The sequence below is a fragment of the Saccoglossus kowalevskii genome, chromosome 2 (genome assembly GCF_978046115.1).
Source record: "Saccoglossus kowalevskii chromosome 2, keSacKowa6.1, whole genome shotgun sequence".
Classification (NCBI taxonomy): Eukaryota; Metazoa; Hemichordata; class Enteropneusta; family Harrimaniidae; genus Saccoglossus; species Saccoglossus kowalevskii.
In genome coordinates this window covers 17,325,231-17,339,752 of record NC_140642.1, presented here as the reverse complement: position 1 = coordinate 17,339,752, position 14,522 = coordinate 17,325,231, and the positions used below count along the sequence as shown (strand labels likewise).

At 32.9% G+C, this 14,522-nt stretch overlaps 1 protein-coding gene across 1 annotated transcript; it reads left to right on the top strand.

Moving 5' to 3' along the window:
* Positions 1-4,707: 4,707 nt before the first annotated feature.
* On the top strand, positions 4,708-14,314 carry LOC100372273 (uncharacterized). Its single transcript, XM_002735184.4, has 6 exons — positions 4,708-4,855; positions 6,821-6,980; positions 7,864-7,932; positions 8,520-8,810; positions 10,582-10,690; positions 11,507-14,314. The coding sequence occupies exons 2-6, from the start codon at positions 6,825-6,827 to the stop codon at positions 11,677-11,679; spliced, it is 798 nt and encodes a 265-aa protein (XP_002735230.2). The 5' UTR covers positions 4,708-4,855; positions 6,821-6,824; the 3' UTR covers positions 11,680-14,314.
* Positions 14,315-14,522: the final 208 nt, after the last annotated feature.

Genomic DNA, 14,522 nt, shown 5'->3' with positions numbered 1-14,522 from the left:
GAAAGACGATTTCCATAAGTTATCCCTCCTGCTTTTCCTGGCTTGAATAAATTCACACACGACTTTAACTGTCCACAAACTCGAAGACTACACGAATACAGTCTACAATAGTCGTCCGCAACAATATGTATGTATTTCTTAGGTGTACTGATGCACGAATGCACCGTGACACGGTGTTTCTCGGGTGTCGCCATCGCTGAGAATGCCGCCGGCGCAATTTTTCACCCAACTCGCGATTCTGTTTTGCAACATTTTATCAATATTCCCTTTGACAAAATCGCCGACAAAAGCACCGCTTTGCTGATCTTTTGTTCTATAATTCTTAATGCAAACACCGACCCTAGTAGTAATTAGTAACGTCGCCTAGTACATATGAACGGTCGTCATTGCAAATCGAACATCCTTTTGAAATTTGGACGTCGGGCAGGCGATTTCAAGGCACCGCACTTAAATATTAGCAACATATTTTTCTGAGCGGTTGTTTATTCTCTTTCAAACGAGACATAAACGTGACGACATAGTCGATCCCTTATCCACCGCTAAGAATGCCGCAATGTTTCGTTCGTTTTGCAACATGCCACAAATCGTCGAAAAAAACACCACTTCGACGGAAGCTTGCGTAATAAGGGGGTTAAAACAAGAAAACAAATGCCATGTTTAATACATATCGACCTGTTTTACTTGCGAAAGATAACGGAACTTGAACTCGTTTCGTGCGACTTCACTTCGGAACCCGAAGGAACACGCCAACAACGTTGAATTTACCCGCTATCTTCCAAATATGGTATATTAATTTATTCAGTTGTTTATTTAGAGTGACGTCCGCGGTCGAATGCGATTGGCTATCGATGTCAGTGCAAAGGTCATATGAATATTAAAATTAAGTGGGCGGAAGGAAAATTGTATAGGAGACAAGCTGGAGTCTCGTGTGGCGATAGCGATAACACCGGGACGAATGGTCTGGGGTAGTTTATCACTTTGCTATTTGTTAATCTTCAATTCATTATTTTCCAATATCTACCATATATTTGTGGATCCTTGCCACATATTTATTATATAATCTTGGACTCTTGCCCATCAGGCCCGTAGCCAGCACTTTTGAATAGGGGGTTCGAAAACAAAAATAATATATTTGACGTGAAACGTGTGCATTTTATAATATTAAAAAAGTGTCTTTGAGCTCTGTTACAGACATTTTTTAAATTCAATTGGTTTACTTTGTGTTACGTTGGTAAGTTATTTCACATAACGTCTTTGAACTATTTTACCATATGATTTTAGAGAAGGGGTCCTGAGCCATTCCCCACTCACAGACAAACGCGCCCACACCCTAGATCCACTACGGCAAAACGTTGTATACAAAAAAGAAAAGACTATACGTATCTTAGCATTATTGTCTAAGCATTTTAAGGTAGAATGCTACTCACGAGTTTTTTCGCTCTTCGCAGATGTTAGCGCACATAAAAGTGACACGATTTCATGTCGAAATCTGTCTACAATTATTCATTTTAGTATTAGTAAATTTTGTATTATGTAATTTTATTTCTGTACAGGGCCTCAGCCCATCGTACAAAATGTAATGAGTAGAAAAGTCCATAGCACGTTTTAAAAAAAGACAATACAACATCCATGTAAACATATGGTACTAAGTTAAGCGGGGTTATTATTCATCTCGTCGCTTGAAAACTTTTAAAAGATACAGAACTAGTTGATTGATATATAGTGTGACAGTTTGTGTAGCGACAAAGTAAGCCCAGACTATCAGTATTTGCAAAATTGCATATTGCATTATTTGACAAAAGATCAACCCTTATATCATTTAAAAAGGACATATAAAAACAAAGTGAATTTCATTTTCTACCATGCTAAATTCAAGCATATCACTACAAAAACTAAAAATGTATTGATCTAACTATATTTTTGTGTGATTACCTAATTCAACATTATGTTTATGGCAAAAACAGCGAAAACTCGTCAGTATATATTTTAGTATATAATTGCTTGCCAATAAATCCCCCAGGTTATAATACTACTTTGATTTTTCCTAAAGTACACAGCCTGGATGATTGTGAAATTGAGGCATGCCATTCTTGCTGACAAATTGTTTTTATTCTTTTAGTAAATATCTCTAGGAAATTTGCAGTATCTCCAACTTGTTTTTCAAAGCAGACAATGCCGAAACCATATTTGAACAGGCGATTTTTATGTGGGTATCCCAAGTAAGTCTGTCGGTTTTGTCTAATCGTTTAAGCAAGATATAACATGTTTTGGGGTTCCAGCTATTTTTTACTTCAACTAATTTTAACCAATATGAGATACAACGCTTAAAATAACCACAGCATAATTGCAGCCTTCCACATTCACCCAACATCGCTACATTGTTAGTACAACTATTATCGCTAAGTAGATATCTGCAAAATGTTGTCTGTGCCCTCTCGATTTCCGAATTTTTGTACCCTCATATCGCTACCATAAGAAATAGCTGGCACAATGATTGCATCAAACAAATTAAATGCACTAACCAATGGCATACCACCAAGTTTCTTACAGTATGTAAATATGTTGGTTCATTGTAAATCTGTTTTTAGAGAGCGGTACATATAGTGGCAGTTGAGCAGCGGTCCCAATAGACTTCAATGAATACATCTCCTTTGTACTGTGTTAGATGGGGAAGTACTATCTCACAATTTTTTAATGTTTCCAATGGAGTTCGACAGGGAGGAGTAATGTCCCCAGCACTGTTTAGTATTTATATGGATAATCTCAGTGTATCACTCAATAGCATGCCTTGTGGCTGTCTTATTGGCGATAAAATTATAAACAATTTGAGCTACGCAGATGATATGTGTGTAATTGCGCCCTCTATTAAAGGTTTGCGCAAAATGTTACATATTTGTGAGTTATACGCTGAAGAGCATGACATTATCTCCAACTCAACCAAGTCTAAATCTATGCATTTCTATGGTCGTAATTGCATGGACATTTGCCCTCCACTGCATTTATATAATAATAATGTTGACTTTGTTGACCAGTTTAATTATCTAGGACATAAAATAGCTCGTGACCTGAAAGACGATGCGGACATTGATTGTCAGAAACGTTTATTCTGTGTGAGGGCAAACATTATGCTACGTAAATTTAAGAACTGTAGCAACGAAGTCAAACTTTTGCTATTTAAAACATTCTGTTCTAGTTTGTATTGCTGCCAATTATGGTGTATGTATAGAAAATCTACCGTTAATGCCCTTCGGGTCAGTTATAATAATGCTTTCCGTAAACTGTTGGGGTACGCCCGTGACTGTAGCGCAAGCACTATGTTCGTTGAAAACCGCACAAACACATTTACCAGTTTATATAGAAAGGTAATTTATGCTTTTATGGATCGATTACGAACATCAAACAATACACTTGTGTGTGCCTTGCTCAATAGTGATGTGAAATGGAAGTCTACCTTAGTGCAGCATTGGACAAAAGTAGTCTACTGAGTTTAGTATAGTTTTCAAATCTGTATGGTTTGTCATTTTATTTTATTACATATTTGTTTGTATCTTTTTTCTTTATATATGGACTATGTCTGAAATAAAACCATAATAATAATAAAAATAATAATAAAAATAATAATAATAATAATAATAATAATAATAATAATAATAATAATAATAATAATAATAATAATAATAATAATAATAATAATAATAATAATAATAATAATAAAATTAAAAATTTACTTTAAGACATTGACTTCCCAAGCCCGGATTCTTATTCCATAAATTATTACGCAGATCAAGCTGCAAGTAAAGGTAACAGAAATGTGAATTCGACATTCAACACCAATCACCGAACGATTCAGAAACTTTTTGCCTGCGAAAATGAAAACAATTAGCAGGGCGTAAGTGCTGCGCAATTTCCTATTTGTCCGACGTTTCGTGTTCGCGTCATTATCAAAATTATTGCTACTTCTTACACGAACTAAATGGTCTCTATAAAGCGATATTCAGGATCACATAAAAGTCAAATCATTTGAAAAACTTACCCGACGTCTCTCTCTCTTCTGAAATCCGCCTCGGTAAACTTAGGCTGGCACCGTGACGGAATATATTTCTTTAAAAAAAACTCTTTCTTTCAAATCAAAGACTATAGAGAAGATAGTCTTTGGTTGAATGACGCATTGTTATAAAAGTACGGCACAAGAGTATGGCTTCCTCTCAAATTTTTACATTGGATGGCGCACTTTACTTCAGCGAGCGTCGGAAATTCGGAAACAGTCACTAGAAATATCTCAAATTTACTTGGATACAAGTAATCATTTTCAACAACAAAAATCAATAACAATGGGACACAGATCTAAAATGGGAAACGTGTGTGTGGGCATTTCACAGGCACTTTAAATACTTTCATGCGTATTTTTTTATTCTCGATAATTATTGCACTATCGAAGAGGAACAGAATGTTACATTTCAAATGATAGCTTTTACCTATCAACCGTGGTATGTATTAACATAGACCATTTTTAAGGTCAATAGTGTTAATAGGCTGTGGGTAACAATTTATTGTGAATGTAATCGTTACCGCATAGTTTACCGGAAAGAGTTATTTTTGTACACCACCCCTATTTGCAATGTAGATCCTTCCGTCCTTCGTTTCTTGGTGGTCCTTCGTTTCAAACACGGAAACAATGTACAACAAAATTATTATAGATTGTGGGGGCGCTGTCTTACAGAAAGTGAACGAGCGAAAGGGAAGTAGTGAATGTCGGAGCTGTGACCGTATAACTATAAGGCATACGTCGTATGTTTGTGATATTTACCCGATTTAAGGAAATAACTACACTCATATAAGGTCGGTGAATCTTAAGGTAAGTCGTGGTTACGCGATTCACTCGTGGTTAAACCATAGTGACCCCCTGGAAACTACGATATATTCCATGGTTATATCGGTCAGGGTGTGGGTATACAGTCCATCAACAGACTGTGGCTCATATGACTATTATGTCACCTTGTCATTCGCTTATTCATCGGTTTCTCGCACGTCAAGCGTAGTAAAAAAAACAACCTGTATTTATTTATACACGACAATCATTAGGGTCGTATGTACATGCAGTGAGCTAGCCTTAGAATATATAGGGTCGAATAATATACGTACTGTGTGTTTGTGTGTGTTGTAGTAGAGGGGGGGGGGGATTTATTTATTTATTTATTTATTATTATGTACTTTATTTCAGGATAAAAATCAAATAACATAACAACACACTACGTAGAATATTACAAATGAATCTATTTTTAGAAAAATAACAATTTTCTGTACAATAGACTCATCTTAGAAATAACATGAGGGTCGGAGTACAATAATTAATAATAACAGAGTTCTGACAGGTTTAGTGACGATTAAAAAATGAATAGCACAATTTTCGTCTTAATGCACCAACTGTGGGAATTCCAATCGCGCTACAATCCTGCTCAATCGCCATTAAAAATCAGAAATACGTTGTTGTATGCCACCCTTAGTCGGTTTATCGACAGATTTACGATGGTACACTGACCATGACTGTGAGCTACACATATTGGTATTGAACGTACAAAAGAAAAATAATTTGACATTGGTACTACAATTATTAAATTTCCTAAGTAAAGGTATTTGCTCTCATATGTACGATACCAGATATTAAAAATACAAATAATATAACTAGGTAATATATCCCCTATTAAGCTTCAAGTAAAAAGTGACCAGTGATTGACATGGTCAAAAGTCTTAGCTGCATCTAAAAAACAAAGAAACAAACACTGGACTATTATAAGATCAATAAAAATTGATTATTTTTTTCATAGCATAGATGCAAAAGTTGGTAAAGTGAGATATTTTGAAACCAAATTGAACGTTTTCCATACGGAGAAACAATTATTCGTTCTAACAATAATAATTTCAAGGACTTTCGATATACATGTAACTGTAACTGTAAATATATGAATCAGTCTATAGTTATCCTTGCTGGTCAGGTCACCTGTTTTGTTCTTAACAATTGGAATAAGAATAATATTTATGAAATGACTTGGCAAAAAACAATTACTCAATGATGCTGAAAGGAATAAGGCCAAAAAATAACACAGGCGTTGATTAGCATATTTAAAATGTGAGGCTCAATTGCAATGTTCAAAAGCTGAGAAATTTTTTCTGGGTCTGAAATCCATCTCGTCACATACTCTTTGTAGTGAAGATTGACATGACCAATAGAATTAGCAACTTTTAATGTAAGCAACATCACTTTATTATTAACGGATTTCAACCAAAACGAATTGTAGCCATGTTGTGTGTGCGATGACCCAAGACTATCAGCATGTGCTGTAATTTTCTTACAGAATCGGAAGGCAAGCCTTACTCATTATATTATAGTAGGAATCTGTTCTGAGTTTACCCAAAGATAACCTCTAATTTGAAAACATCCCTTGCAATATGAAAAGATTCTTTAGCATATATTCATTCCAACCAGCCACAACTGAAAAAGACTTTCTTAGCAGGAAAACAGATTTGAGAGCCACACCCACCCAATCGATTGTATTATGTTCATAACATGAAATAAAAAACAGCAATAGAACTTTGTGTTTGATATCCACCCCTAAAATGGTATTGAGGTACTGGCTCAACCAACACCACCTGCAATCCCACCCCACCCCACACCATTGTTTTTTCATGTATTTATGATCATGTTTGACATAATGTACATTTCCCAGTTCTACAGGCATTGGTAGCTGTTATGTGTAGCGTAATATCATCTTAACATGTACGCCAGATTTTTAATTCATGTTTTCTTTATCTGTCAATTCAGAGTCATGTGTGATTGTCGGATATCCAATAGGACCCTACGCCACATAGGAATATCACTCATATTTTTGGGTCTTCTCAGTGTGGTTCTTGGTGTCATGCGTATACCATTGGGTTTATCACCTATAAAGTATGCTTCAGAACAAATCTGGACCGGTGCTTTTGTAAGTTTTGTCTTGTACACAGTGAAGAGCATAAATCTTGGGTTGTTATAAATGTTTTAAATTTTACATTTCTATAAATCAAAATGAATGCTAGAATTCAAATTGACCAATCAAGAAATGGCATTGTGACATCATCATTATAAGTTCAAATTTATGTTAAAGGGCAGCAATTGTCGCGCAGCGCGTGTTCGAATTTCATGTAAATAACCGATGTATTTCACACGTGTTGTGTACGTTGCTATGAGTCCCATATTAAACAGGACACGACGTGATGACTGCTCCCCCTTTAACTAGTTTGTTCATCATTATCCAATCAGCAAATGCCTCATTTTGAATAACTTGGCAGTCGCAGCTGCTATTTCATGCAAAAGGCATATACGTGAACATTTGGCATAGACATGTTAAGGCAATCACTATGAAATATTGAATTTGAATGACTGTTAATAATCGGCATTTACAAATTTGCATAAATATATTCATAAGCTAAAGTTCAGATTTACTTCACTGTACCAGTAGAAATTGTAGTAAAGTGGGTTTTTGAAATTTTTGCAATTGTGGGGAGATCTGATGTTACATATTAAAGTTGGTGAACATAAAAACTAATCATCATACTTTTACATACATTTTTTTTTTACTTAATTTAATCATTTCTCTCAAAATTTTTCAATGACCCCCTCTTTTTTTTTGTTTATTCTAATTGTAGTAATAAAAGCATGAAGAAGATGACATATAATTTTCAATTCTACCCTAACCTTCTTAATCATGAAATGATGCTTCAATTTTGTGCAAATTATTTATCTAATTTACCAATACACTGATATGAATGTCACAATTACAAAATACCAGGTAGATTGTTATACATGTTATCATTGCTATTTTCTAGGTGGCATTTACTGGTGTATGTTCCTATGTAGCTGGTAAGGCAACTGAAGATACCAGAAACAAAGGATGGGTAAGAACCATTCCTTGCTCAATTACAAGTTGTGGTTTAAACATAAAAATTAAGTCTGTCACTGAACCTGGTACTGAGAAGTGTTTACCCATAGCACAATGTGGAGGGATTGTACCCATAGCTGGCTTCAAGGAAATATTCTGAAGTTTTGCACCAAATGTATTGATGCGTAAGGTAAATTTTGACTAACGATAACAAAATTACGCAATATATAGTGTTTCATAATTCAAATATATTTGAAAAAAAAAAAAAAAAAATTCTTGTTTTTTTTTTACTACCTTAAGCATGTCACATACGGCCATCCTCTTCTTTTGTGTAATTACTAGGGTATATCAACATTTAATCTAATGTCATCCAAGAAAATGCAGATAGTTGAAGCTTATTTGATAAATAAAACTTACTGATAAATAAAAAATGGTATACAATAATTTTTGTTTCTTTGGATTTTAAATAAGAAACAAATTTGTGATCGTAGATATTTTTGTATCAAGTCTTTTTTCATGTATCAATAAACAAAATTTGTGATTAGAATATTGACCTATAATTTGTCAAAAATGTCATTGTTGTTTTTCATATTCCTTTTCTAGTTGACAACTTTCCTGGTATTTAGCATTATTACAGTGATCGTATCATTTGCTGGTTGGTGCTTGGCTATCACTGCAGTGGCAGATGAGAGAGCTAATTATCATTGGATTTGTGATCCCTATGACATTTGGAGGGACTGTGATTATTATGAACTATCCACCCGCCAAGGTTACACGACCAGTATAACACTCAGTTCGATATCTGTTTTTCTTGCATTTCTGGAATGTGTATTGGTGTTTTCTTACTCAATTGTTGCATGTTGTGCAATAAGTCGTCCAGCCCAAGCCACACAGGTGAGTTTGGACTTTTGTTTTTCCATTGAAATTTTGGCACTAATGCATAATTGTTTTCGTTATGTTGCTTACTTTATTGTAGACTAATCACAACTTCTACATGAATGGCACTGAAATAGTTTAAAATGATATCGATGACTTTTCTGGGTTTTTTTTGTTGGTTATAGATTTTGTTCTCAATTTCTTGGAAACAAGGATGTACCATTCATTTTATTCAGTTTGAACATATACCAGAAATTGATGTGCACAAAATCACAATATTTGCAGATAAAATATAAATGGGTCATTCTTTCTAGATCTAATTTTAATGTAGAAGCCTACTCATAAAATGAAAATACCCAGAATTTATTCTTTTTGCAATAAATTGTACTCCAAGGCAATATAAGAATATTCACATACACCAGCCTTATTTTTGAGAAAATAATGGTTGTATTTTGGTTGATTGTTAATAGTTATTATAATAATGCTTTTACCTTTAATAATGCTTTTTAGTTTCTATGGCAGAGATATTATGTCACATTTTAAATACTGTAAAATACTTTATTTTAGCTGGAATTATTTTTCGCTGAATAGACTTTTTGGGTGTTTTGTATGGTATTTATTTTCACTCATTTTTGGTGAATTGAATGTAAAATATAGGGAAAAAGGTATATTTGCTGGATTTTATTTTTACTGAATCATTCCTACAGCGAAAATTAATTTCAAGCAAAAAGGTATTTTACAGTAGTAGGCAATATGCAATTTTTCTTTAACATTGTGTTATAATAATGATTTTTGATTTTCTCAAAAACCGTAACTGTGACACACAAAATAATGCTATTTTATTATGTGGTAGGTCATTAGCTCCATGACTTTACATACCTGTGATAAACCAATAAACATTGTCAATAATTTATGACCAACTTTCTCAAAAATTATGAGTGGGTCTTTCTCTATCTTAAGACACAATCAAAAAGGGACGTTCCATAGCAATGAGCTCTGTGGTTCTGTCAAAACTGTCGTAATTTTAAACATAGATGTCAGTCAAATTAAATCAAAATATATATAAAAACAAATATAAAAAATACAAAAACAATATTTAGTTAATTGATTTTCTGGCAAGCAGTATTATGTTATTCAGTAGTTATGTTTATGGTGTAGTGTGTTGTTTCTTTTGTATTTAAACATATTTTTTACACAGCTGTCCAGAAATGTCAAGTTGTCTGTTGACCTACATTTAATCACATTATTGAAAAGTTTTTGCATTTCATTATGCTGTAGTCCTTGTTTTTCTTTTGCATATGGTTTGTTTTAATTATAAATACACAGGAACTCAGAAACATATTTTTGACACTTGCTTGCTCAATGCATTTTCTGTCTTGTGTATACATGTACGTCCATACAAAGTACAAGGAATTACACTTATTGGTTCCTACTGACCCCAAAATTTGTAATTCTAATTGTGACATTGCCCTGTTGTGGCCGTTTTCACAAATTATCGACAAAATTTCCTATCCAGTCATAGTGGGTCGCAATATGAAGCATGGAAACAAATCAAACAGAAAGACATAGCAGGCAACACACATGTCGTTTCTAAAAACTGATATTTATATATTCTGTAAATCGGTTAATAATCATTGCAAGGAATTTCACGATTTGATGATTTTATGGCATTCATGAAAGTCTGGCAATCTAATTCATTGAAATCCTTCACTTAGTGGCAAATTTTGAAAATATTGTGGAATACCCCATCACCTATGCAGTTAACATTATATTTTCTTTTCTTTTCCAGCATACTGTTGTGTATCAACCACAGTATGGACAGAATGTCACTGTTGTTCAGTCAGGCCAACAGTACTTACCAGCTCATGGTGGACAAGTGTATCTATCTTCTGGCGTTGGTACAAATTTTTTTTTCAACTTGTTATTAAAGCATGATGCATTTAAATCACTTTGTTCTGCAGATAGGATTCAAAATGGTCTACTGATGGCCATTTTGTTTTAATAAATGCTGTTGCAGAGCTTTTATATCTGACTTTTTCCTCGCCCATCATATATATCTTAGAGGTATATACCGGTACCCCATGAACATGTGAAATGGTGTCTGGGAAATATGCAGGATAATTTCATTTACAATTTGTAAATGTAAATACAATATATACAATTCAAACAAAAATGACTGACTGGTGGACATTTAGTATTTATTCTTCATGTTCATGCCTATTCCTCAAAATATACACCTGTGGTCCAGTAGAAAAAATACACACAAATACTATCAAAGACACCAGGGACAGGCAACGGCAGTCTTTTCTTTGATGTAATATTGTCTCAAATGTGATTTTGAAAAATCGATTACATTTAAAAATATTTTACAACAAGTTACATCACACATGAACAAAATCCATGTCTGTCTGTATGTGTGAAATACTTGATACATTGAATCTATCGGTAGACATGTACATGTACATGTACAACTACCACAGTAAAACCACATGGGGACATCACACAATGTCGTTGCTGGTACATGTGGCCAATAAACATTTTTGAACAAGATTTTATAAAAATCTATGATATTGAATGATCAGATAATTTGTCGATGTATATTCATGGTATAGAATATCAGTATCTGATTCATCACATGTATAATATTTATTTATAATTGTTATAGCTTTTAAGATTACCCGATGTAAATTATTTATTTTCTTTGTTTGTTTCAGCCTCACCTGGTCAACCTATGCAACAACCAATTCAACAGCCAATGGTGCAATATCCGCCAGGATCTTATCCCCAGCAGGCCCCAATGACTCAACCTACAGCACCCCCAGAATATCATTCTGAACTACCACCATCCTATGATCAGTTGCAAACGGATTCATACAATAAATACTGAATCTTTATTTTCTTTTGGTATTAGTTTTTTTTCTCCAATGGTCCAGGAAATATTCACAAGCAATTTTGCCAAATGTGACTTTATGTGAGTTTATTTAAATAGACTCATTTGCATAATTTTTTTAATTTTTTTAGTCTTCCTTTGATAAATTGTTGTCTGTTTTGAATTTTCACTCATAAAATTGTGAAAAACTTCTAAGCATGAAATCAAGTTCGTCTAGGTAATAGATGCAGATTTCTTATTTATTTGATACGTTATTGATTCTATTGTTGGTTTGGACAGGTGCTAGTGTATCAGTTTCTTTATATCAGTTTGTTTTGAAAGCACAACATGCTGTCAGACTAGCACATGTAGTACTATACTATGTTTGCTTTATTCTTCATGCTGATTTGCAGGCATGTTGCATTCTGGGTATTATTTTAAGTACACATTTACCATATGAGAGTTTTCATGTTGAAAATGTTCTTTAAAATTTTAAAATTCATTTCTTAATTCGATATTTATCAATATTTGCACTAATATTTAACATCTGTTACATGCAGTTTGAATTTATCATGCATTTTTTAATGTCCACTATTTTGTGAACAGAACATATTTTCTGTATGAAATGTACAATTACTGTAAAACTTGTTGAAAAAGCGACATGCAATTTTAGCGAATTGTGGTAAAATGACGTAATAGCGAAATGTTGATTTAGCGAATCTCTCTTGTCATTGTTCATTTCCTGTTTTCACAATACTTGTCTGCCATGTGCCAAAAAAAAATGTGCAGTTATCATCTCCATACCATAAAAAACAAAGAAAAACTGTCAAGTATAATTAGGAAGCGCCACAGATTTCTTATGTTCAGGATTACTGTATACAAATCTCCAAGCCTTGGTCATTTTGAATTTATAATAAAGTCATTAGCTAATCAGTTCTCTTGCTAAATTCGTGAAAAATACATTCTCGCAAAAAAAGACATGTTTTACAGTATACTTTCATTGTGCATTATTACTGTTCATAGTGTCACAGCAATTTTACAAACAAATATGTTTTTTTTAACTAATTTTGTTTTCTGATATTGTGAATATTGAAATTTATGTAATTTATTGCCATTAACTAATATAAAGTATGTATATGAATCATACATACTGAAAGTTTACATATTGAGTTTAATATCATGTTACTAATCATACCAACAGTAGCTTTTTAATTAAAACAATCTGATTGAAAGGTACAAAGGTATGAGCTCCAATGTTTTATTTTTTTCAATTTTTATATAAAAATATTTTTTGTTGTTATTTAATTTCTATTTATGAGTATTTTATGTTTTACTTGCTGTTTTTAAAGATTTTTTAATATTGTATCTCAGTCGCCTTAGATGTATTTAAGGCGACAAAACTATGATGTATAAAATACTTAATAACGAAGAGTAAAATCCAAAATATATTCATAAATAAACAAAAAATAACAATAAAAAATATAAAAATTGGATTTTAATCAGATTGTGATTACTATTGCACCCATCCATTTATTTTATTCAAATTGAAAACATAGATGGTGCATGAACTGAAAAAGTTAATCCATTATAGTAGCACTGTAATTTTAGGGTATAAAATAATATCATACATATATCCTTCCAGTTATACTTTTTATAATTGTGTATATACTGAATGAATATAACTGTATTCATTTTTTAGTATCATTTGTATTTTGGTAAATGACATAGGTGATACAGCCAATAATATGCGGGAATTGATTCTCAAACGATGATAACAACACACTCTAAAACTCAAAGGCTCATGGGTAGACGCTTGTTTGTAAACAATGACATGCTCTGGCCATCTGACGCATGCGTAGGTGAGGACTCCCCCGCTTTAATGCAATTTTAGGATTTATGTGTGTTTCTGTTGGAGATGTACTTATAATAGAGTAAATGACGGTATATATAGCAATTACCAGCACTTGACAGTCTGTGTTTTTGTGTAATCAACCAAGAAAGTACACAATTACACAGATGTATTAGTGAAAACATCCAACGTGAAGTGATGTAACAATATTTAAATCAATTGAATATGTAATTTATTACCAAATGATTGGGCCAAAGTAGAGTCAATGAAAAGCTACTTACAAGACTGTGTCTGATTGGCTAACGATCCCTAACAATCTGACCAATCAGAACGCAGCTTGTTTGTTGACTGGTATTTTCAACATATCAAATTCTTCCTTGTATATATGCTTTGACTTAAAACCATGAAACAATCATATCAGAATTGATTTTTAAAATTTCCTATGATGTGTACGGCTAGTGTGGATATTTTTACCAGAATTGAGCTGATAATTGGAACCTACATTTCATATACTCCTAACTCTTTTCGTGCCTTGTCATTCTGATGTAATATATGATTATTCTAATTTACTAGAGATTTGTGTAACCAGTTTTTAGCTATTTCAACTTAAAGAAAGCTGTTCTAATAATAAAATGTTGGGGCAAAGCCATTCTTGGCCGTTACTTACCTAACTATTATGGTAGTTACATAAATTATAAAAATTACTGAGCAAAAAAACACTATTATGGACTACAATTGTTTTGTAAAAATGTAAATATTTTGTATGAATAATAAATGTTTTTACTAGTACTTGCAAAAAAAAAATCGTGGTGAAATATTCTGTGTATATGTTGCTGTGATTATTGAAAAAGATATCTGTTATAAAATGCATAAATTTTAAATTAGCCAATTACAAATTCGTGTTTTGACTTACCTTACCTGATTCTCTATCCAAAGTCTTTTTATCCAGGTAAGTTTTGTTCATTTTGTGACAATATCTTCAAATCACTAATTTTGATGAATATTTTCGTCA